Source organism: Enhydra lutris, unplaced genomic scaffold, assembly GCF_002288905.1.
Source record: "Enhydra lutris kenyoni isolate GAN:26980312 unplaced genomic scaffold, ASM228890v2 scaffoldscaffold6, whole genome shotgun sequence".
NCBI classification, from domain to species: Eukaryota; Metazoa; Chordata; class Mammalia; order Carnivora; family Mustelidae; genus Enhydra; species Enhydra lutris.
In genome coordinates this window covers 35,720,523-35,745,551 of record NW_019154090.1, presented here as the reverse complement: position 1 = coordinate 35,745,551, position 25,029 = coordinate 35,720,523, and the positions used below count along the sequence as shown (strand labels likewise).

The window sequence follows — 25,029 nt, the reverse complement described above, 5'->3', positions numbered from 1 at the left end:
ACTTTGAGGGCATTATACTAAGTGAAACAAGTCAGAGAAAGACAAATACTGTATGATCTCACTAATATATGGAATCTGAAAACTTCAAACTCAGAAACAGAATAGAATAGTGGCTGCCAGAGGCTAAGGGGTAGGGAAAATAGAAAGATGTCGGTCAAAGGGTATAAACTTCCAGTTATGAGTAAGTTCTGGGGACCTAACATATAGCATGGTGATTACAGTTAACAATACTGTACTGTATCCTAGAAAGGTGCTACAAGAGTCAAGCTTTAATGTTTGCACCATAGAAACAACAAAATGGTAATTACATTAAGTAAAGGATGTATTAACCTTACTCTGGTAAACATTTCACCACATAGGTTTATCAAATCACCGCATTGTACACCTTGACCTTACACAATATTGTATGTCAATTATATCTCAATAAAGTGGGGAAAAGGGAGAAAAAAAAATCACCCTGTTGGAAGGTATGAGCCTGGCAGACAGCATATGTGGGAGCAAGGATAGCGGAGAGCTAGGATCCTAATGCCCAAAAGGGGTAGAAGAGAAAGGAGAGTTCAGAAGGAACTCATCCCAGTTAAGCCGAGCTGTAAGAAACTTCAACCTCCGTTCGTTGTACAATGCCTGACACATAAGCACTGGATTTGTAGATATCTCTGTAATACTCTATGGTATTTCATACAGGTAAGGCTATCCATAATTTCTTAGAGTAGGAACTATTCCATAGAACTTTTTCCTTCATTCTCTTGATAAACTGTGACCTTCATGAAAATGCCAACTAGAAGAAAAAAAATCACTGCTTGCCATCCAAGGAAAGCGACGTGGAAGCTTGCCATCCATCCAGGGCTTTAGCAGGAGGGAAGGGAAGGGAAAACAGCAAGGAAAATCCTAGAAAACACTAAAAACACCAACCTTACACTGGACTCTTTCGTAGGTTGCAAAGTTGTACTACCCACAAGGTGGTGGAATCCCAAGCCATGAAATTAATGTGAATCCTGGTCCAAAACCACTGAAATGCCAGTGGCTCCGGCAGAAATAAACTTGAAACTGCTCCACTGCACTAGAATGTGTGTGTGTGTATGTGTGCATGCACATGCACACACATGAATGTGCACACAATGCACGTGTAGGATGTGACTGAAAATGAGCACACAATTAAAAATTACACACATGAACAATCCAGCAATTTCAATCACCAATTTATTCCACACTTAGTATATAATAATAGAAATAACAGAACAGTCTACAAGAGACTATGAAACAAATTACTTTATTATTATTATTAAGATTTTATTTATTTATTTGGCAGAAACAGACAGCGAGAGAGGGCACACAAGCAGGGGGAGTGGGAGAGGGAGAATCAGGCTTCCTGCTGAATAAGGAACCTGATGTGGGGCTTGATCCCAGGACCCTGGGATCATGATCTGAGCTGAAGGCAGATGCTTAATGACTAAGCCACCCAGGTGCCCTGAAACAAATTACTTTAAAATTATGAAGAAGATAAAAGGATGTGGAAATGTATTTTAAAAATAGGATAAGCATATAAAAAAAAGGACTGGTAGAATTTGAATTAAAAAAAAAAACACAAATTCTCAGCTGAAAAACATAGTCACGAAAAATAAATACATTGAAGAGTTGATTAAATACAGATTAAACAGCAAATTAAATCCAGATGAGAAGATGTTAATGAACTGGAAGATGTGTAATGAACAGCACTCTGAATGCAACACAGAGACACAGGACGAAACAAGAAAAGGCAAATGGCCAAGCAGCACTCATGCAAGCCTACTCGAGGAGCATTCGTCGGAGAAGGCACATGACGTTGGCATCGGTAGCAGGTATGCGGGTCCCCCGCTGCCCATGACACCCTAGGCCAGCACAGACAATCTGGCAAGAAGGATGTCACACATTCAGAATGGGGTCCCAGTGTTTGGGTTGCGGAGCTTTTTAAGGTGCATGATTTGGGAAGCACTGGCCCATTGCCTGTGTGATCAGAGGCACAGAGACAGTAACAATGTGATGCACACAGTCTTCCATATAATGTATCAGAACGCTGTCTAGATCCCTAACTGCTAATCTGATACTCACGGCTGGAGGAACTCCCCTGTCTGGTATGATATAGGAGCTAAGTTCCAGGCCTTGCTGGTGTGGCCGGCTGTGAGATGGGGCAATACGGTAGCCAAATCTGCCCCAGCAGTGTGTATGGCTTAGAAATCAAGAGACTCCTCTCCAGCATCATGAGGCACCTCGGGTCCAAAATCTGTGGTTGACCAGAACTGTTCGGCCTACTGGGCCTACTGTCCAGTTTTGGCAGAGTTTTGCACACAGCCTGTCGGGGCTCGGTCTCGGTCAGGCTAATATCACCCTCACAGCACAGAAGAAACTATTACATGAGACTACCCAGAAAACTCAGTATAAGAGTTCCAAAAAAAGAGAACAGAGACGATAAAGCACGGTACCTGAAGAGACCATGGCTGAGATTTTCCAAAACTGATAAAAAAGACTTGTATCTTTCAAATAAAGATGCACATGCATCCCAAGCCAGATAAATAAAGTCTATGGCTTGAGGCTTCATAATCAAATTGTAAAACATCAAAGCCAAAAACAAAATTTTAAGAGCAGCTAGAAGGAAAAAAGCCGATAACCAAGATAACCAAGAAAGAAATCACAGTGAGGCAGGAGAGAAACTTCTGTGCTTACTAGTCTCCACAGATGCGCCCCCACAATCTTTGCTTCCCTGTGGGCACATGCTGCTTCTTACATCAAAAGCTGCAGCTTCCCCTGGGCTGGGACCTTTGAGTGCTCTGACCAACAGAATGTAGTATGATTGCCAAGTGAGACTTCTGAGCCCAAGCCTTCAAAGAACTGGCAAGTTATCTTCTTTCTTGTAGCAACTCTTGTCCTGGGATACCATCCCTCAAACTTAGCCACCATGCTAGGAGACGCCCAAGCCAGACAGATCAGCCATGTGAATGAGAACTGACAGGCAACAGTAACAGCCCCAGGTAAGGTCCCCAGCCACGGCCAGTGTGAAGTGACAGCCATGTAAGCATGTCATCTTTGATGTTCCCGCTGAACTGGGCTCCCAGATAATTGCAGCCCCGACCAGCATCAAAAAGAGAAATGAGGGGCGCCTGGGTGGCTCAGTGGGTAAAAGCCTCTGCCTTCGGCTCAGGTCATGATCTCAGGGTCCTGGGATCGAGCCCCGCATCGGGCTCTCTGCTCAGCAGGGAGCCTGCTTCCCCCTCTCTCTCTGCCTGCCTCTCTGCCCACTTGTGATCTCTGTCTGTCAAATAAATAAATAAATAAAGTCTTTTAAAAAAAAAAAAAAAGAGAGAGAAATGACCCAAATGATCCCAGGCAACTTACACAATTACAAGAGAGAATAAAATGGCTTATGTTTTAAGCTACTAAATTTTAAAGGTGGTTTTAAACATCAATCAGTAACTACAGATTCTCAGATGCCGTAAGAGATTCCAGAAAACAATGGAAAAGTATCTTCCAAATGCCAAGGAAAAATAATGCTCAACCTAGATTTCTATAACCAACCTTCCAGATTTAAGACAAAAATACATTTTTTAGAAAGACAAATGATGAAATTTCACCACTTATAACCTCTCATAAAAAGATACACTACAGAACACATGGATAAGCAATGAAATTTATTAATATGGTATAAGTCTAATAAGCCAGGACTTGGTAAAAATAAGATATAACTACAATACTAAGTAGTATCTGATCTGGTTAACTATGGTAATATGTCTGTTTTGGTGTTGTGAATGTACTTAATATAACACTAGCACAGAAAAAATGTCCTCAGCAGCCAGCATAGGTGAAGGCATCTTAGGCACCTCATAGTCACTATTTATCAATTCTTCCCCTCTCCTTTCCCATACCCTTCACACATAGTTCTCCCATCTCCCCACAATGGAGAAGGTCTCAGCCCCAGCCACCAAGGGACAGAGGAGAGATACTTACAACAAGAAAATAAAAGAGGGCAGCCAGGCAAGAGACCTCTCTCCTGGCATTCACCCACCTGCAGCATTCACTGCCTACCTCATTTCTACCTGCTTTGTCATTATCAAAAATCATGTCCCAGACATACATATAAGAATGACAGTTTTTAACATTAAGGACCAAGCTATGACCTAAAAGCATTTTACAGAAGACTTGAAGCAAGAAACCCCCATAACCATATGAACTATTTTTTTCTCCCCCTCAACTCTTTTTTTTTTTTAAGATTTTATTTATTTGACACAGAGAGAGAGAGAGAGATATCACAAGTACACAGAGAGGCAGGAAGAGAGAGAGGGGGAAGCAGGCTCCCTGCTGAGCAGAGAGCCGGATGTGGGGCTTGATCCCGGGACCCTGAGATCATGACCTGAGCCGAAGGCAGAGGCTTTAACCCACTGAGCCACCCAGGCGGCCCTCAACTCTTAATATACAAATCTTCAATAACTTACTTGAAGTTTTCAGTAAAGATATTAATTTAAAGAGTAGAAAGCAAGTTCAGAACTTCAACTGTCAGTGAACACAGAACTCAATTATATTAGAAAATGATTAACCATTTTAAAGACTATTAAGCACTACTTACTTTAACGGCAAATTTCTTTGACTCCATGGCTTATTGATTCCAGAGTAATTACGGACCTTTAATAGAAGAAAAAAGTTTATAAGTAGGTATATCAAAACCTCTATTTGGGTAATAGATAGGAAAAAGTTTGGCTGAATAACCAAATAACAGTAAGTAGTTGCAAGATGTATACTTACTTAAAACTAGTCTTAAAAATATATTATATCGGGGGGCACCTGGGTGGCTCAGTGGGTTAAAGCCTCTGCCTTCAGCTCAGGTCATGGTCCGGGGGTCCTGGGATTGAGCCCCACATTGGGCTCTCTGTTCGGCGGGGAGCCACTTCCCCCTCTCTCTGTCTGCCTCTCTGCCTACTTGTGATCTCTGTCAAATAAATAAATAAAATCTTAAAAAAAAAAAATTGTATCGGGGGCCCTGGGTGGCTCAGTCAATAAAGCATCTGACTCTTGATCTCAGCTCAGGTCTTGATTTCCGGGTCATGGGTTCAAGCCCCACGTTGGGCTACACGGGAGTGGAGCCTACTTTTTATATATATAAATTATTGAAATATATATATAAATATTGAATTAGCAACTGAAAAACCACCAACAAAGGAAAGCACAGGCTCAGATAAATTCTATCAGATATTTAAAGGGAGCAGACCATTGGGGCACCTGGGTGGCTCAGTTGGTTAAGTGTCTGACTCTTGGCTGTGGCTCAGGTCATGACATCAGGGTTGTGAGACTGAGCCGTGCCTTGGGCTCCACGCTGGGCATGGAGCCTGCCTAAGATTCTCACTCTCCCTCTGCCTTTGCCACCAAAAAATCATAAGAGTTAATACATTTATAGTACCATATTGTGGGTTTTGTTTTGTTTTTTTTAAGATTTTATTTATTTGAGAGAGAGAGAGAGAGAGCACAGGCAGGGGGCGGCAGGCAGAGGGAGAGGGAGAAGCAGGCTTCCCTCTGAGCAAGGAGCCTAATACAGGGCTTGATCCCAGAATCCTGGGATCATGACCTGAGCTGAAGGCAGACGCTTAACTGAGCCGCGCAGGCGCCCAGTACGGTATTGTATTTATTGAAAAAAAATCCATGTATAAGTAGACCCACACAATTCAAACCTGTGTCATTCACGAGTCTACTCCCTTTTATTACGCTCAGCCAGACCAACTGTTCTCTCTCACTCTTGCAGAAATGTGGGGAATTATTTTTTGGAGAGATTAAGACAGAGGATCTGTTCTGGAAAGCACTGGGCACAGTATAAAGTACAGCAAACCCTACTGAAAAAAGAGAAAATTAAGGGAACGTTTACAAACTGATTGATGTCTTCCCCAACCCACATGTTCCTTACGATGGTTAATATTATGGGTCGACTTATCGGAGCTAAGGGATGCCCAGAAAAGTAATAAAACATTTCTTCTGGGTATATCTGTGAGGGTGTTTCTGGAAGAAATCAGCATTTGAATTGGTGCATTTCAGTAAGGCCGATGGCCCTCCCAGTGTAGGTGGTTACCATGCAATCCATCGAGGGCCCAAACGGAACAAAAGGTACAGGAAGGGTGAATTCGAAGTCTTTGTTTGAGTTGGGACACCCATATTCTCCTGCCCTCAGACCTAAGGAGGTCTTTGGACTGAGAATGAATTACACACGGGCTTTCCTTGTTCCCCAGCTGGTAGACAGTGGATTATGGGACTTCTCAATCTCTGTAATTTCATGAGCCAATTCCTGTAATAATTATATATACCTTCCATTGGTTCGGGGTCTCTGGAGAAACTTGTCTAATACACCCCTCTCTCCTGCTTAGCCTCTCCAAACAGGAGACTAAAACTATTCAGGGATGGGACTAACCCAAAAGGTAGGATCTATAAGTATTGACATCAGAGATTCCCCAAGAAACAGCCCCAATGGATGGCTCTAAAGGGAAGCAAACACGCACAAGCCCCACATCTGCATGGAGAACTGCCTTCCATCTTTTTAATACCCAACTCTCAAATACAAGTGAACAACCAGGAATCACCTGCCATCTAAGGAAAGACTCTATCAAACAGCAACTCTATAAAACAAACAGCAAAGAAACTACTTGGCCAAAACCGAAACTGTGCAGGGAGAAGGAAAACATTTTTTAAGAAACTACCATTATTATCAGGGAGATAGGAGATATTGCAACCATAAAGCAATAAACACAATAACAAAAAATAAGAAACTTTCAGAAAACAACAAATTAAAGTGATAGCTGAAATAAAAAACAACAGAAGTTCTGGAGTTAAGTCATTCAGAAACTTCAGCGAAAATAAAAAAGATGAAAAATAAGAGAGAATAAATTAAAAATTAAAGGACCAGCATAGAAGGGCTCATATATGAAAGTTAGGATGGAAACCTCTCATATTAGGGCATATAACACAGTAAAACATCAGGCACTGGAGATTAAAAAAAAAACAAAAAACTTTAAAAAGAGGGTGGGAGGTAGGTGGAAGGGGTGGTGAGTGAATGTTTGGCTCCAAATGGCTCAAAGCAATCCCAGAGACTAAAAGACAATAGAGAAGTATCTTCAAAATTCTAAAGAAAATTGTTTCCAACCTCCAATTACATTTAAACATGAAGGGGAGGGGACATTTTAGACATGCAAGGTCTTAAAAAATTTAAATCCCATGCATCCTTTCTCAGGAAGCTTAACTAAAGATGTACTTCACCAAAATGAGGAAATTAACCAAGAAAGAGGAAGATAAAGGAAACAGGAAGGCCAAGATGGGCAAAAGGCAGAGGAAATCCTAGGATCTGGTGAAAGCAGATCCCTCCCTGCATGAGATCATGGGCCAGACCAGGAGGTAACCACGAGTGCGGGCTACAGCAGTATCCGAGTCTCCAAGAGATGCGTCTCCAAAAGTATCTGCGAGCACACAAAGTTGACTTTAGACAACTGGTAGAGAATCTGAGATTGAATTAGGACAGGAACATGGAAAGCTAGGCAACCGAATAATAACAAGGCAATTACTGATCCCAGGATAAACAAAAATTGTGCAGAAAATAAGAAGAGTACTTCATACATAGCTCAGTCACAGCAAGCATGTGTAGTCATGACAATAAACCCTAAATCTTGACCTAAGCAATGTCATGTTTACAGCAATATTACGAGGATGGAGCATATGTGTGTCTGTGCAACCTGCATGGCAGGGGTACAGGGGTTAAACTGAGCGAGAGCGCCCTTGAATGCTAAGGGGATGTTTCAGAAGCAAAGCCTACAATCAATATAAAACAATAACAACCGCCACAGCAATAGTAATAATAAAGCAGAAATGCAGCAAGTAATTTAGTGATATGGACCCAATTGTTAAGTGCTAAACTTGGCGCCAACATGAAGAGCAAGATGAAGACAGCTGCCCTGGAGGAAGGAATGAGGTGAAAAGGATGCCACAAGTCACAAGCCTTGTACATGGAACTATTTGCCCGTTTCAACTGTGTGCACAGATGTTTGAGTACCACTGTACAAAAGAAAAACAGAATGCAAGCCGCAGATGTACTTTTCAACTTTCTAGCAGTTGCAGTTAACAAAAATGTAAACAGAAATGGAGGAAATTAATTTTAATAATTTTAATATTTAATTTTATTCGATAAAATAATTTCCATAATAAATATTCTTATTTAACCTAATAAATCCACCGCATTATCATTTCAGCATGTAATCACTATAAAAATATTTACATTCTTAGTGTTTTACCATAGTCTTTGAAAGCAAGTATATCGGGTGTAATTTTCTGTTTCCAGCACATCTTAATTTGGATTGGCCACATGTCAAGTGTTTGACACCCACGGTCAGTGGCTACCACAACAGACAGTACAGTTGGAGCGTGCTTAGTTTCATTACAAGAAAAGCACTTATTTCTGTGTCCCAGATTACTAATTTAAAAAACGATAGTAATACCTAATTCAAAATTATCCAAAGGATTAAATACAATGATATATAAAAACCCCCAACACAACCTTTGTAAACACCAGGCCCTTGATAAGTATTAACTACTTAGGCAATGGTGATGATTTAAAATCGGATGATTTTTTTTTTCAAAACGTGATAACCTTTGATTCTACTTTTTTTTTTTAATTTTATTTATTTGAGAGAGAGACAGAGAAAGCACAAGTGGGAGGGAGGGGCACAGGGAGAAGCAGACTCCCTGCTGAGTGCGGCGCCCCACAACCCCAGATCAACCCGGAGCTTGATCTCACAACCCGGAGCTTGATCTCACAACCCCAGGATCATGACCCAAGCCAAAGTCAGACACTTAACCAACTGAGCCACCCAGGCACCGCTGATTCTTTTTTTTTAATGGACAAAAACATCTTTATTCAAACCCCAAATCACTCTAATTAGTCATTTCTATTCTCTGAATGATGCAGTGCATATGATTTAGAAAAATTCTGGAGGACATTCACCAAGTAACCCCATTTAGAAATAGGTGTAAATGGAAAAAATAAGTTCCTAGAGAATAAGGAACATGTGTTTGAAAACAATACTTATAAACAATACTGAAAACTTTAGATGTTTACGCTATCTGAGCCTGATAAACACAAAATTGATCCCCTTAAATATACTAAATTAGGTTTGAATAACTTCTGCCAAGAATTTAGGGGATCCCTCATTGGAGGGTGCTTAAGTGCTCCAGGTGACATAGAAAAGGGGGAGAGAGTTTTGTCAGCAAGTACCCAACCAAGCTGAAGCATGTGATCAAATTATTTTTTAATTGTACACTCATTTTCCCACATGTCCTTCCCTTCCTGAAGGACAGGTGGACCACAGGGGAGGCTGCAGCAAGGCTTTCAAACCGTATCTGCCATTAGATTATGGGCCATATTACAGTGAAGGTTACATTTTTCAACTCACAATAAGGTTCCAATATTCACTCTTAAAGCACTCATTTTTTTTTCCTTTTTACTTTTATCAGTAAAGCAAGAGTAGCTACATTTTTTTAAGGACTGGATTCTTCAAAAAGTAGCATCAAAGCCCAATCTCAAAGATATGATCTGTAGGAATCTAGGACCAAATAGTATATATTTTTATATAATATGGCCCACTAATGTAAAAATAGGCCACATGGGGAAAGAGAACTATTTTGTACATTTTGCTTATGTATTTTCTCTTAATTCCCTTCATCTATTTGATATTTTTACATTTTGCTTATTTTTAATCCATTTTTTAATATCATGTGGCATTCTGCCTCTCAATGTATGTAATCTTTTCATTTTTTTCCACAATGTTTGGAGGTTCAAAAAGTCACAATTTTAGGACTAAGAGAGACCTCACAAACTATCTACTCTCAGTCCTGTCATCTATTCCCCTAGAGAGTATACTTGTCAGATCAGGCCAGGGTCTCACAGCTGAGAGTCAAGGGCGAGAAAAGTGTCTTGTTAACTCAGCTGAGAGCAAACTAAGACCATCTGTCCACTGCAGAACTGCCAAGGTCGATTGTTAACTGGACTGTCAAGGTATGTGTACCCTCCCCCCCTCAACAACCCCCTCCTTGATTCCCACCACGAAGCCACAAGTTCCCAACAGAGTAAGATTTTAAATAGAGCTACATGAGTGGTGGTTTTCTCCTGCTAATGGAAGAGGAAGGAAGTCTACACTAGAGGAAACGTGGTCTGAATGACTTTAATATACCATTGTGCTAGGTGACATGGCACATATCTTCATAAACAAAAAATAAAGTCCACCAACATAAAGCCCAAAAACACATCTGGACAGTCAACTGTATAGACCTTGAGCCTGCAAATCTGCTGGTCATTTTAGAAAAGGAAGACATATTCCTTTTGCTTCGTTACATCATTAGGGACAAGCACTAGAAATGAGCTAAATGGTGAACTGGTCTGCTAATTCCCAAATACAGTAAAAGCCCTCTTATCCATCCTGGTAGGAACCAGTTCTCAAAGGTGAATAGCCCTCAGAGCACTGCTTGACACTAGAGGGTGCTCAAGAAATGTCTGCTGGATAAAGAAAAATATTCTAGATAATAGGAGCTGGGTCATTTAACACACCCGACCATTTTATTTTTGCTGTTTTTAGGGAAATTTTCCAAAAAGTATATTGAATCTTTACAACTTTCATAAAAAATACCCCATGGTAAATATTTCTTTGATACTCAGAAGAAAGTGATCCCCCATCAGCACACTGGGCAATACACAGATTAAGGGCCCTCCGAGCTGCTACTCAACGGTGGAGCCAGTGAGGGTTCCGCTGGCTCTCCTAGGCTTTCCTTAAGTTGTCAGAGTGCCTGTCTTCCAAGGCTCCCTCTCCTCCCTAGGTTCTGCAACTTCACTAGATAAGGCTAGAAACCTAAGGGACCAAGTTTGATGGGTTAATGGGGTATTTTCCAAGCCTCTCTTACATGGATTTGCATGGACTTCAGTGTGAAGGTAATAAAATGGCTGTTACCTTAACTTTAGGGCTTCTGAAATGATGAAATGGCTGAGTCATGGAACTGTGCCCTTTGGATTTGAGCCTCAGCATTTAATTCTTTCTGCCTCTGTAGGACAAGGATGTTACACAGATGGATTCTCAAGTCCATCTATTGCTAAATCTTTGTGATCCAAAATACAACAGCAGTTCAAAGAACAAATAATACCACTTTACAAATCCCTCCAGAAAAGAGAAGGAACTCGGCCCGCCCCCCCTCAACAACTCATTATATGAAGTCCTGAGAGCAAAACCAGATGAGGGCAGTACAGGAAAAGAAAATCACAGCCAATTCTACACGTGACCATAGAGGCAAGAAAAACCTAAACAAAAAGAAGCAATCTGAATATAACAACATTTAAACAATACACCAGAATCAAGTGAGGTTTATCAGAAGAGTGCAAGGTTGGTTTAACACTAGAAAAATCACCGTACTAAAAAATTAAAGTAGGAAAAAAAAAAAAAAAGACATGGTCATTTTAATAGAGGTAGGGGGAAAAAAAAGAACATTAGAAATCTGAGAAAAGAAATTTCTTAATCATAGGGGCTCCTGGCTGGTTTAGTTAAAAGAGCATGCAACTCTTGATCTCAGGGTCATGAGTTCAAGCCCCACATGGGTGTAGAGATTACTATATTATAAATAAATAAATAAACAAACAAACAAACAAGCAAACTAAAAAAAAAAAAAAAGGAAATTTCTTAATCATAAAAAACTGTCTGCAAAATATGTAGCAAACATGCTTCATGACAAACCATTAAAAGCATTATCTCTTAAAAAGGCAGAAAATGTCAATTTTAAAATATCTTTTAAACTAGCATTGACAAGTATAAAATATCTTAGAATAAGTTTACCTTTTTTTAATTTAACTTATTTATTTATGAGAGAGAGAGAGTGCATAAGCAGGGGAAGCAACAGGCAGAGGGAGAAAGGAGGCCTCCCGCTAGGCAAGGGACCTGATGCGAAATTCGATTCCAGGACCCTGGGATCATGACCTGAACTGAATGAAGGCAGACACTTAACCGAGTCACCCAGGTGTCCCTTGGTATAAATTTAATAAGAAATGTGGAAGACCACCTCAAATTGCTCTTCTAACTTAATGCAATTCTAAGCACAATCCTGAATAGGGAATCTGAGAGCAAAGAGGACTAAAATACTTGTAAAGGAGAAGAGAAAAGAAGAAAAACAAAAGATATTTACCAGACATAGCAAAACTACAGTGCTACAGTAAATAAAATACTGTACTGGCAAAGGGGTAAACAGTCTAAAGGGACAGACCACACAGACTAGAAAACAAACCTCCACGCTTATGGGCATGGATGACAGAAGCAGCACTGCCGATCAGTGGGAAATGAAGAGATTATTCATTCAATAAATTGTGGCTGAACAACTGTTTATCCATTTGGAAAAAGATGAAACTGAAGTACTGTTTCACACAACACACAAAAATCGATTACAGATGGACTAAAAACTAAAATGTAAAAAAAAAAAAAAACCAGAACCTCTTAGAAAATGTTTTCAAAAACTCAGGGTAAAGGAGGAGTTTTTTAACTGGATACAAAAAATGCAAACCGTTAAAAAAAAAGAATGGTAGATCTGACCATATTAAAATTAAAACTTCCCTACAAACTGGATGAAAATATCCGCAATTCACATATCCAACAAAAGTCTTAGAACTAGAACATATAAAGAACTCTCAAAACTCACCAATTTAAAAAAAAAAAAAAAATACAATCCAGTCAGAAAATGGGTGAAAGACATGAAAAGACATCTCACCAAAGAGGATATACAGATGATAAATAAGCACATGAAAAGATGCTCAACACTGTGAGCCATCAGAGAAATGCGAATAAAACTTCAATGAGATATCACTACATACCTACTAGAATGGCAAATAAAAAACAGGGGTAACACCAAATGTTGATGAGGATGCGGGGAAAATGTATTTCTCATTGCCTGTGGGACTATTAAAGTGGTACAGCCACAATGGAAGAGAGACAGGTTTATTATAAAACTAAGTATGCACTTACCATATGACTCAAAAATTTCACTCCTGGGAGTTTATCTGAGAGAAATGAGAACCTAGGCTCACATAAAAATCTTTATACAAATGTTCACAGCAAACTTTACTCATAATAGCCCCAAACTGGAAACAACCCAGATGTCCTTCAGGGGGTAAACGGTTAAACAGATAGCGGTATCTCTATACCATCGCGTATTACTCAGCAAAAAAAAAAGAATGAACAGTTGATACAGGTAACAACTTGGATGGATCTCGAAGGAATTATGCTGAATGGAAAAAAAAAAAGCCAATCTTAAAAGGTTATTTAATGTACGATTCCATTTATTAACATTCTTAAAATAACAAAATAATAGAAGTGAATAACAGATTAAAGGTTGCCATGGATTAAGAATGGGGGAGGGGTACGTGGCTTTACATAAACAGGTGGTAGGGAGGAGCCTATGGTAGTGGAGGTCTGTACCCTGACTGTGGTTGGTGATGGTTACATAAACACATGTGATAAAATGGCACAGAACTAAATAAATACGTGTAAGACTGCTTAAATGTAATAAACTCTGTATATTGTACCAATGTCAATTCTCTGGCTTTAATTGTTGCTCTATAAACATGCAAGGTATGACTACTGGGGAGGAACTGAATGAAGGGTACACAGGACCTTCCCCCTTTTTTGCCAACTTCCTATAAATCTCTAATTATTTCAAAATAAAAAGCTTACAAAAATTAAGACTTCTATTCATCAAAATCCACAATAAAGAAATGGGGGGAGGGATTTTGACAAACTGGGAGAAGAAATTTATAAGACATAGAACCAGCAAAGGATGACATTCCAAAATTAAACAATCCAATAGAAAAATAGGCAAAGGTGGTACCCAGAACAAGATGCCCCTGTCTCCCAGCCAAGTCTACAGGTGGGGCAAGGTGATGGGGAGTGGAGGTGGAAGAATTTCCTGATCCCTTCTATTATTTATGCCTTTACAACCACTGCACAACAACCAATCATAACTCTTACCTCCTTTGGGGAGGTGAGAGTATGTCTCTCACTATTCTTTCTTAAAGGCTGGGAAGCATGAAGTCTAAATACAGAGAGACCATTTACAAGGGAATCTGGGGAAAGCACACACTCTGCTCTCTTCTCTTACTTCAGGCACACAGCCCATCATCTGGGACCAAACAGATGAAAGTCAAAGACGGACCCATCTGCCTTCCAGGAGAAGGAAAAATCATTACATGGAGATGCCAAAAGTCCCAGACCCCAAAGAGCTAGTTATCATGAAGGTCCCCACAACCAGAGCACTTCTCTATCCCCAAAGCCATCACTAGAGCTAACTGAGCAGGAGTCCTCCAATCAGAACTATTGACTGGGATCTCCCACACTTCTCAGGCCCTCCACCCACACCTCCATCTCACCGCTCAGGCAACTCCACGGCCTCACTGCCCCCACACAGCCACCTCCACCATCTGTTCTTGAACATGAAGCGCCCACTCTCTCCGCTATCACCCATACAGACAGTCCTAGAGAATGTCCTCTCCCTCCCGAGGGGAGCTATCTTCCGAAACCCAACTCAGATACCACCTGCTCTGTGGAGGCCTCTATAAAGCTCTAGACTGAATAACTCTGCTCTGGGCCACATGGGCACCTCACACTGCCACTGCTCTCATGCTTAGCTCAGTAAATTATTAGTAACTCTCATCCTCAGTCTCTCTCCTCTGACTATACGTGTCTTGAAGACAAGGTCCATCTTCTTTGACACCTGGTGCATGGCACAGGTATGCATCAGAAGTATGCTGACTTGGGGACGCCTGGGTGGCTCAGTCAGTTAAGCATCTACCTGCGGCTCAGGTCATGATCCTAGCATCCTAGGACTGAGCCCCACGTCATGCTCTCTGCTCCGAGTGAGTCTGCATTTCTTCCTCTCCCTGTCACTCCCTCTGCTTGTACTCTCTCTGTGTCAAATAAATAAATAAAATCTTAAAAAAAAAAAAAGTTTGCTAACTTGAGCCTGTTGATGGTTCTAAATAAGGGGCTAGACTTTTTTTTTTTTTTTTTAGATTTACACCTGTTTATCTAATAAATTCTTACTGTCCCCAAATCTCAAATTCCACACTAAGCTCTCTTAAAAAGAGGTCAAAGCACTCTGGACATATTTCAATACATAAATAACACTTAAGTTGAATGTATCATGCAGCCTAAGTTGAAAGAATTGTAATACACATAAACTTGTAAACAAAAGATCAAAGTGTTTCCTCTTAAAAATAATGGGCAACAGATCAGAGGTATTGTTGAAGTGTAGGCCATAAATGTGAGTTTTTCACTGTGTAATTTTGTTTTTAAAATACGGATATTCTAATATTCATTTGAATGGAAAAGGTATTTTTAGCCTCTGTATTCATTCAATTTTAAATCTGGTAACATCCTGAGATTTTTCTAGACTTGCTTTACTGGTCATCATAAACATTCACACACACACACACACACACACACACACACACACACACACAAAAGTACGCATCTTAAAAAACTACTTCCCTAGGCCTAAAGTTGCTTTCAAGACAGAGCAACAAGCTCAGTGCCCCGGGGTTTAGAGCATAATGTTAAGTATTGCTATCAGGGGCACCCGGATGGCTAAGTTGGTTAAGCATCTGCCTTTGGCTCAGAGGTGATGATCCCAGGGTCCTAGGATAGAAGCCCTGCGCCAGGCTCCCTGCTCAGTGGAAAGCCTGCTTCTCCCTTCCCACCCCCCACTTTGTTCTCTCTCTCTCAAATAAATAAATAAAATCTGTGGGGGAAAAAAATAAGTCTTGCTATCAGAGCTTCCAACTGAAGTTTAAGTTCAGCAGAATTTTTCAGTTTATTGCCTGATTTTAAAAAGTTCAGGACAATCTCCAAAAAGATCAATTTTCCAAATATCTGAAATATACAATTTACATAAGTATCCTGAGAAGTTAAAGTATATTATAAATCTTATAAATTACATCTCGTCCTTTATTCTGCATTCTTGAGCCCACTTTCTCTGGCCTGAAAACAGTCATTCTTTCCACAAAGAGGAGACTTTGATAGAGTATGACCCCACCAAAAATATGTGCGCATTAATGTCTTTTATAGAGACAGAAAGATCCTAAGATCTTTAAGAAAATTAATTTGGGGAGGGAATGGAAGTAGATTAAACATTATCACATGATTGTCCTGTCATTTAAATACAGAGCAGAGATAAATGCTAATAAAGAAAGTCAGTGACCTTCTAGATTATTCTGTGGGAAAATCCAAGGCATTCTGAAGTTCACATTTGTCTTCCTTTTAGATTTGCTGGACTGTGTCATAAGGCAAAGCAACTACCCCAGATTAAGGAGGCTAGAAATTAACTTTAGGTTTCTAATCTCTGGATTTCAAATTTTATCAAGAAAGTTACTATACTTCCCTTTTTCATCTTAAAAAAATGTTTGCTAACTATGGGAGCAGAAACAGAAAACAAAGACCCTAGGACTCCTAAAGGAACAACCATAATTCAAAGAATGAGAAATCATTTCATTCCCTGTCCCAATCTAATTTTATCACCAAAAATACCCCACAAAACCCAAAAATCAGTATCAAGGAAGTAACCACAAACTTTAACAAAAATACCAAGGAAAACTAACAAATGAACAAAGATCTTGCTGTTGACAACTTAGATAAAGCTTAAGACAGCAATGTAATTGTAAGGAAGAATCAGCTTTTCCTATTATTCCTATGATGATTTTGAATGCCAAAATCAGCTTCTCAAAAAGGAAAACAAAACAAGGCAAAAAACAAACAGGGAAGCTCCAACAGTGGAAGTGATGCAACTGACAAAAACATCAGGACTTTCTTTCGTCTTTAAATGTAGGTCAAATACAGAAATCCTCTACCAAAAATAATTCTATGAAACGGTACTACCTTTCAGTCACTCTACACCCTTTATCCAGCCAGTTGGCCCAAGATCTGGGCCCCTCACTTCCTGCTGTGTGCACAAAAACTCCTCACTGATCCTGGCATGGGATGCTTCACTAGTAGACAGGGTCTAATTTTTATTTAATTCTTTGTCAGAAACAGATACAGGCACCTGCTTTTGGGGGCAGGTACAGTCTTTAGGTCCTAATAAAACAGACGTGTGTTCAAATTCTGCCTCTTCAAGTGCTCTCAGACAAGTTATTCAATTCCTCTAAGTCTCCTGTTTTCTTATCTGTGAAGTGGGATAATAATGAGTGTCTATCTAGAGGTCCTGTGAGAACTAGATAAGACCTGACAGGTAATTCTTGGCAGAGTTTCTGAGACATCAGTGGTGGTGATGTGGGAAACAAAGGCAGAAGAACAATTATTAAGTTTCCTTATACTTACAGCCATTGACAAATCCTTGAAACAGGCAAAGTGACATTCCTCTAGAGATTCAACTGCCTCAATGTTGCCACTTTGGCAATCTTAGCCCAAACCCCAGGATCCTGTAAGTCTCCTTTAACGTATAAAAATTCCTTTGGAAACTTTATCTCTACCCCCAAGATACCTGTTGGCAGTCATCCTCCAAGCATATGACCCGCCTATACAGATCTGAAAGGTCTCATGACTGAGTTTTTACTAAACAGTAATAAATGACCTTTTCCTAACAGCAGCTAGCCCCCTTAGGATTCTGAAAACCTTGCCTCCAAATACCAGAGATGCTTACACCATCCCTAACCCCCTCCCAACTTGAAAGTATATAATGAGCCACTTCTTATGACCCAAGTGCAGCTCTTTCTGCCCACAGGTCCTGTTCCCACGCTGTAATAAAGTCACCTTTTTGCACCGAAGATGTCTCAAGAATTCTTCCTTGGCCGTTGGCTTTGAACTCTAACATCTTTTCCTACATCGGTTCCCTCGTCTACGTTAACCATAATCATTACAAACACCGCAGGCACAAAGAGCACCTAATCAACTCACTTCTTAACTGCAAGCCCAAAGCCCCACTCTGATAATGGTCTTCCAGACACCTTCACAGTACAAAATACCTTTGATAATCATTAACATAACTGTATTGAAATCTAATCCTTTCAACATGAAAACTATAGAGATGGACTGCAGATCTTTGGTTGCTAATCTGGGGATGGGAGAGAGTTATTACTAAGGGAGCAGCAGAAGGAAATTTTGGCAGGGAGTGGGGGAGAGGTGGGGAGATAATGAACTTGTCTTGCATTCTGACTGACACCGTGCTTACAAAACTCAGTGCGCTGGTCAAAATTCATGAAAGTGTATAACAAAAACAATGAATTTTACCATACATAAATTTAAAAATAATTTTTTAATTGCAAAACCAAAATCCAAACTTTTCTAACTAGAGAATCAACAGAGTGACACTTAAATATCCAAGATATTCTAACAGCAGTATTCTATATATTATCCTATAACAGAAGTCAAATCCAATTTTAGTTACCAGCTCTAATATATTCAAGCACAAAACGTCAATGCCATGATAACCAGGAGGCACTGCTTCTTTATAACAGAAGCCAAGACTTTAGAAATGTACCTACACCAATATTAAATGAGCAGTACTCTCCATTTAGATTCTCTACTCTGTTGCCTGATGGGTAGGTTTCTTAGTGTACATCCATTATTGTTTTCAATCTCCAGAAAGTAATATACAAACAGTAGGCTTTATAGATTCAACACAGCTTACAATGACCAGGCATGTACATATCAAGAGCTCCAGCCCACTTAAGAGTCAATGCATGCATTTTGCATTTTTTTCCAAAGATTTTATTTATTTATTTGACAGAGATCACAAGTAGGCAGAGAGGCAAGTGGGGTTGGGGGGTGGGGGAGCAGGCTCCCTGCTGAGCAGACAGCCCAATATGGGACTAGATCCCAGGACCCTGAGATCATGACCTGAGCCAAAGGCAGAGGCTTATTAACCCACTGAGCCACCCAGGCACCCCACATTTTGCATTTTTAAAAAGCCGTAACATGATTCACTCAAAAAACATTAATCCATAAACTAACAAAGGCAAAGGTAAAAAAAAAAAAAAAAAAAAAAAAAAATCCCACGACATACTCATTTTACCATTGCCACCTCCCGGTTTCAGTGCACACAGAAGGTATGGATACCAAATAATTGGCCTTTTTTTTCCCCCCAATTCAAATAAGCTGGAAAACAAAGCAAAGTGAAAAGGAGTACTATGAAAATAAGATCCACCTCAAAGTCCTTCTACTGGTGAATGTATAAACAAATTACAGAACCTCTAGCAAGAAAATAATACCTAGTGATTAAAGAAAAAAAATGACTACTGGGGCGCCTGCGTGGCTCAGGGGATTAAGCCTCTGCCTTCAGCTCAGGTCATGGTCCTGGGATTGAGTCCCACATCAGGGTCTCTGCTCCTCGGGGAGCCTGCTTCCTCTTCTCTCTCTGCCTGCCTCTCTGCCTACTTGTGATCCCTCTCTGTCAAATAAATAAATAAAATCTTTTTAAAAAAATGACTACTGATACTGGAAACAAAGAACATGCTCAATCATGAAAAGAAACCACACTCTCAGGACTCCCACCAAAAACAGCATTCCTGGGACACCTGGGTGGCTCAGTTGGTTAAGCGGCTGCCTTCGGCTCAGGTCATGATCCCGGCGTCCTGGGATCGAGTCCCACATCGGGCTCCTTGCTCGGCAGGGAGCCTGCTTCTCCCTCTGCCTGCCACTCTATCTGCCTGTGCTCACTCTTGCTCTCTCTCTTTGACAAATAAATAAATAAAATCTTTAAAAAAAAAAAAAAAAACAGCATTCCTTTAGATAAGCTAGGAAATGCAAACTTACCTATAGTGATATACATCATGACAGAGAGCAAAGGAGTGGTTGCCTGGGAGAGAGTGGCCAGAGGGATTATAAAACAGCAGAAGGAAATTTGGGAAATACGGGTATGTTCATTCTGGGGAATATACCTTGACTGTGGTGATGGTTTTACCAGTATATCCATGTCAAGCACATCAAACTATACACCTTAAATATGTGCACTTCACTGTAGGACAATTCCAGACATACCATGGTGATACTCCTGGTTCAACGCCACACCACCACAATAAAGGGATTATCACAAGGAAGTGAATCACATGAATGTTTTGGTTCTCAAGTGCCTATTAAAGTGATGTTTAAGACCAGGGACCTGGAGCATCTCGGAGGTGGTGAATAATAGCTACGCAAGTCTGCAATAAGAAAATGGCCTCCAATAAAAACTACATTGCAAAAAAGGGGAAAGAAACAGAGCGGAAAAAGTAAAAAAGTAGAAGAGGCAGAGCCTGAAGAATTTGTGGTGGACAAAGTACTGGACCAATGTGCAGTGAATGGGAAACATTTTATAACTGTGGATAAACCCATGTTTCTGGGATGCTACCATTTTCGGTAACAAGAAATAAATCACTTAAGGGATGCCTGGGTGGCTCAGTTAAGTGTCTGCTTAGGCTCTGGTCATGATCCCAGGGTCCTGGGACTGAGCACAGCAGCAGACTCCCTGATCAGCAGGGATCTGCTTCTCCCTCTCCCTCTGTGCTAATTTAAAAAATCTTTAAAAGTAAAAAAAAAAAAATTTAAAGAAATAAATCACTTAAAATTAAATTGAAATTTTTCCTGAAGCCCTAATCTTTCAAGTTTTGTAATTAATTGGACAATTTAAATATTATGTAGACAATTTAAATTGGACAATTTATAAGAAGCTGTATCAGAATCCATATCCATATCTATAGTCATATAAATGCAAATTTATTTGCAAGATCCCTGGAAAGAAAATTTTATCACCACCCAATGACCTCCCCACCCAAACAACAAAAACTAGACAAGTCCTGGTGTGTTTTAATTAGGTAAGCAAAACTTAAATGAACATTTAAAGGTTCTTTCTAGTGAACCATTCCTTTTCACAAAGTTGAAATCCCTGTGACCAGTCCGTAAGCAATACCCGACGGTAGGTGATGACCATAAATATTCATTCAAAATGAGGCTAACAACTATTAGTCCTGAAATTTACTGATGCTTCTAACAGCAAACTAACAACAACTGCAAACATACATCTGCAAAAGCATGAGTCCAACACCCCAAACTCACGGACTATCAGAGACCTGTACTGCCTAAAAGCTCATGTCTCATGGAATATCTAAGGCTGTGTTCGTGAAAATCTAACCATGATCAGATGGGAAGAGATGCTGGCAATTTAGCACCTGCTAGATTAAATGAGTGGACAGACTTCTATAATCTGAATTCTTGACCTGTATGTTTTTTCTTTATCCCAACTTACTTTTTTTTTTTTTTTTAATTTGCTTGAAAGAGAGAACACAGCCCGCGAAGAGGCAGGGGGAGAGGGAGAAACAGACTCCTCTGCTGGGCAAGGAGCCTGATGTGGCCTGATCTGAGGACTGCAGAGTCATGACCTGAGCCGAAGACAGACGTTAACCAATGGAGGCGTCCAGGTGTCCCTACCCCAACTTATTCCTGACATGTAGTCTCAGTCTTCTCAGTATTTGAGTTACCGGTTCAGTAGAAAACAGGAAAAACAGTAACTTTGTAGTCAGAATGTTATCCAACTGTATATTGTTTACTTTATTGTAAATACCGGTAATCAGTGATCAATAAGGTTTTATATTCCTTAAAAAAAAGTGATGTTAAATTATACTATTATCTATTAAATGTGGCCCAGCATTATGTCGAAAAAAACTATGTATATACCTTAATTTAAAAATACCTTATTACTAAAAAGTGTTAACCATCACCTGAGCTTTCAGCAAGCTGAAATCACTGATCACAGAGCACTATAACAAATATAATGAGAAAGTATGAAATATCCCAAGAATTACCCAAAATGTGACACAGAGACATGAAGCAAGCAAATGCTGTTAGAAAAATGGCAATGAAAGACTTGTTCAGTGCAGGGTTGCCCTGAACCTTCAATATGTAAAAAAAGACAGTATCTGCAAAGCACAATGAAGCAAGATATGCCTATAATCCTCAATAAGGCTGTTTAAAAAGAAAAATACCATTTTAAAAAAAACTATGTGGGGCACCTGGTTGGCTCAGTTGTTAAGCATCTGCCTTTCGCTGGGGTCATGATCCCAAGGTCCTAGGATGGAGCCCCACATCAGACTGCCTGCCTGCTGGCAGGAAGCCTGCTTCTCCCTCTCCACTCCCCCTGCTTGTGTTCCCTCTCTCGCTGTGTCTCTGTCAAATAAATAAATAAATATAAATAAAATAAAAAATCTTTTAAAAAAAATAATAAAAATAAATTTGTCTTCCTAGTACATTTAGACCAACCCTCTCTTCCCAACGGGTACATGTCCTAAAGTCATGGAACTGTAATACCAACGGGTACGTGTCCTAAAGTCATGGATCTGTAATACCTTTTCCCTTAGTGATTTTCATGAATGAACAAAACTTTAAGAACCCGAAGATTTAATTATAATAACAAAAAACGATGAATACGTACAGAGCTGTAATAACCCGCCAGGTATTGTTTTAAGCAATCTTCTATTATTAACTTATCTAACCCTCATATCAACCCTATTTTAGGAGATTGAAGCAGTTAAGTAATCTGTTCAAGGTCACACAGCTAGTATGTGGAGGAGTTAGGCTTTGAACCCAAGGCATAAGGCTCTGAAGTTCATTCCTTTACCCACTCTACTCTACTGGCATACACAACACAAGATTCAATACGTAACAGTCAAAAGCAGTACATATTATATTTATCCAACACTTAAGCATTTGCTGCATTTTGAAAAACTCACGTAAGGATAAATTAAAAGACTACACAACCTTCATTCTTTTCCAAATTAATAAGTGGAAAAGAGGCAACACAGAAAAGCTGGACAACTTACTGAGCACATAGAACAAATAAATGGCAAGTTGATTGGTTCCTGGGAAGCTGGGAAGCGTTTAAAAAAAAAAAAAGATTTTATTAATTTATTTATTTAATTAGTTGATTTTTTAAGTAATTTTAAGTAAATCCATCTGGGATTTTAAAAAAATCTAAACAGCATGTGAAAAACATAAACGTAATTTGCTGTTCTCTCAAAGACCTTACTTGTTCGTAAATTCCAACCACAGGGTCTAAAACTGCAGATACTGGCCTGGAATCGTTTTTTAAATTATTACATTTCTCATTAGAGGAAGGCGAAAGAGCAAGATGCCACAAAAAACTTCGGTAAAGCATGGCCCAAGGTTTTCCAAGTCAATATTGAATTGTTGAACACGTGCAGGCTTTTGAATTCAACTTGTAATAAATTAAAAGTAAGGGACGCCTGGGTGGCTCAGTGGGTTAAGCCGCTGCCTTCAGCTCAGGTCATGATCCCAGCGTCCTGGGATCGAGTCCCACATCGGGCTCCTTGCTCAGCAGGGAGCCTGCTTCTCCCTCTGCCTCTGCCTGCCACTCTATCTGCTTGTGCTCACTCTCTCTCTCTCTGACAAATAAATAAATAAAATCTTTAAAAAAAATAAATTAATTAATTAAAAGTAAAATATGCACACAGGTGTTGCCATGACAACAGTTACATAATAATATACCAGACTGATAAATTCTCAATGTTTTAGAAGACTAAATTGTTATCTAGACCTCAAGATGATGGGTAAAAAACACAAGAAAGGGGCGGCCAGGTGGCTCAATCAGTTAAGTGTCAGACTCTTGGTTTCGGCTCAGGTCATAATTTCAGGCTCCAGAGTTCAAGACCCCAAGTCAGTCTCCATGCATAGCAGTGGAGACTGACTTGGGGCTCCCTCTCTCCTTCTTCCCCTCCCTACCCCTCTCTCTAGAAAAATAAATAAATAAACACAAACAAATGTAAAAAAAAAAAAGGCCAGGAAAACATGTCATATGTCTACTGCATGGAAAACATGGAATAAACCAATATACTGTGAACTGTTCAAGAAACACAGGTTGAAAAGAGGCATTCTATATCCTGAGTTCATGTCCTGAATTAATGCTCCATGAATTTTAAGGTACACTCCCCAGGAAAATTCTGATTGACTGAATCTTAAGATGGGATCTGAGACTAAAGTCTCTAAGAAACTCCCAGGTGATGCTGTCAATAGGCCACACTCTGAGCAAGACTCTAAGTAACTTGAATATTGATCATAAAATTAGCCACCTGGCCTACAACTACGGTGGCATCTAGGATCCAAGAAGTAAGTGTCAATACAATTTCTCCCTAGTGCGGGGGGGAGGGGGGGAAGGAAGGTGAGGAGATCGAGGAAGAAGCAGGGGGATAACTCGTCATATTCCAACAGTGCTAACCACCACAGAATATCACCTGCCCCAGCCTAGTAGCTTTTGAGATCAGATAGAATGCAAACTCCAAGAAACAAAGTTTTGTTTTGGTTTGGTTTGGTTTACTGCAGAATCTCAATAAACGCAATGAATGAGTAAACGGGCAGTATATACAAACACAACCCATACCTATGTCGTAACCTAGAAATGTCTGAGAAGAGACTGTTTTTCTATAAATAGTTGTGGACAGCCACAGTTTGATACAAACACCTGGCCCATTCAGTTTACTCCATTTCCTCCCCACAAAAAAAAAAATTCTCCAGACCAAAACTTTCCCCTTTTATGCCTAGGTTTCCTGCACCGTTAGGTTAACAACTCTTTAGCACTTTGAAAACAATGAAAAAAGTTGAAAGCACAGGGAAAAGAATTCAGAAAAAGCTAAAAAATCAAAATAAAGAAACCTCGGGGAGTGGGAGGAGGAGGAGATGGGCAAATAGTTCAAGTGAAGGAACACTTGGGTTGTCAGGAGTTCCACGTTCTTACCTATGACGGTGGTAGGGTTTGGATTCGGGATTTTATTAGTTTTGTTAGTGCCCAGGGTCACTGGTGGAGGAGTACTTGGCTGAGGAAACAGACTAAACAGGGAGCGGGCTCTCAAGCCCACCTTCAGCTGCTTTGGGGATTCAAGCTTCGGCCTTACTTCCCCTTTCCCAGAGTTTCCCCGCGCGTTGGGAAAAACGCCGCCGCCGCCGCCCAAACACAAGATGATCTGAGCGGCCTCACCCTCTG

At 40.0% G+C, this 25,029-nt stretch overlaps 1 protein-coding gene across 1 annotated transcript in view; it reads right to left on the bottom strand.

The window, feature by feature from the left end:
• The window catches only part of LOC111141726 (SLX4 interacting protein), a 198,104-nt gene extending 173,113 nt beyond the window's left edge, over positions 1-24,991 (bottom strand). Inside the window, 2 exon segments of the mRNA XM_022494515.1 lie at positions 4,595-4,650; positions 24,784-24,991. Of these exon segments, the coding sequence (XP_022350223.1) occupies positions 4,595-4,621 (27 nt within the window). The 5' untranslated portion in view covers positions 4,622-4,650; positions 24,784-24,991.
• Between the last annotated feature and the right edge of the window lie 38 nt (positions 24,992-25,029).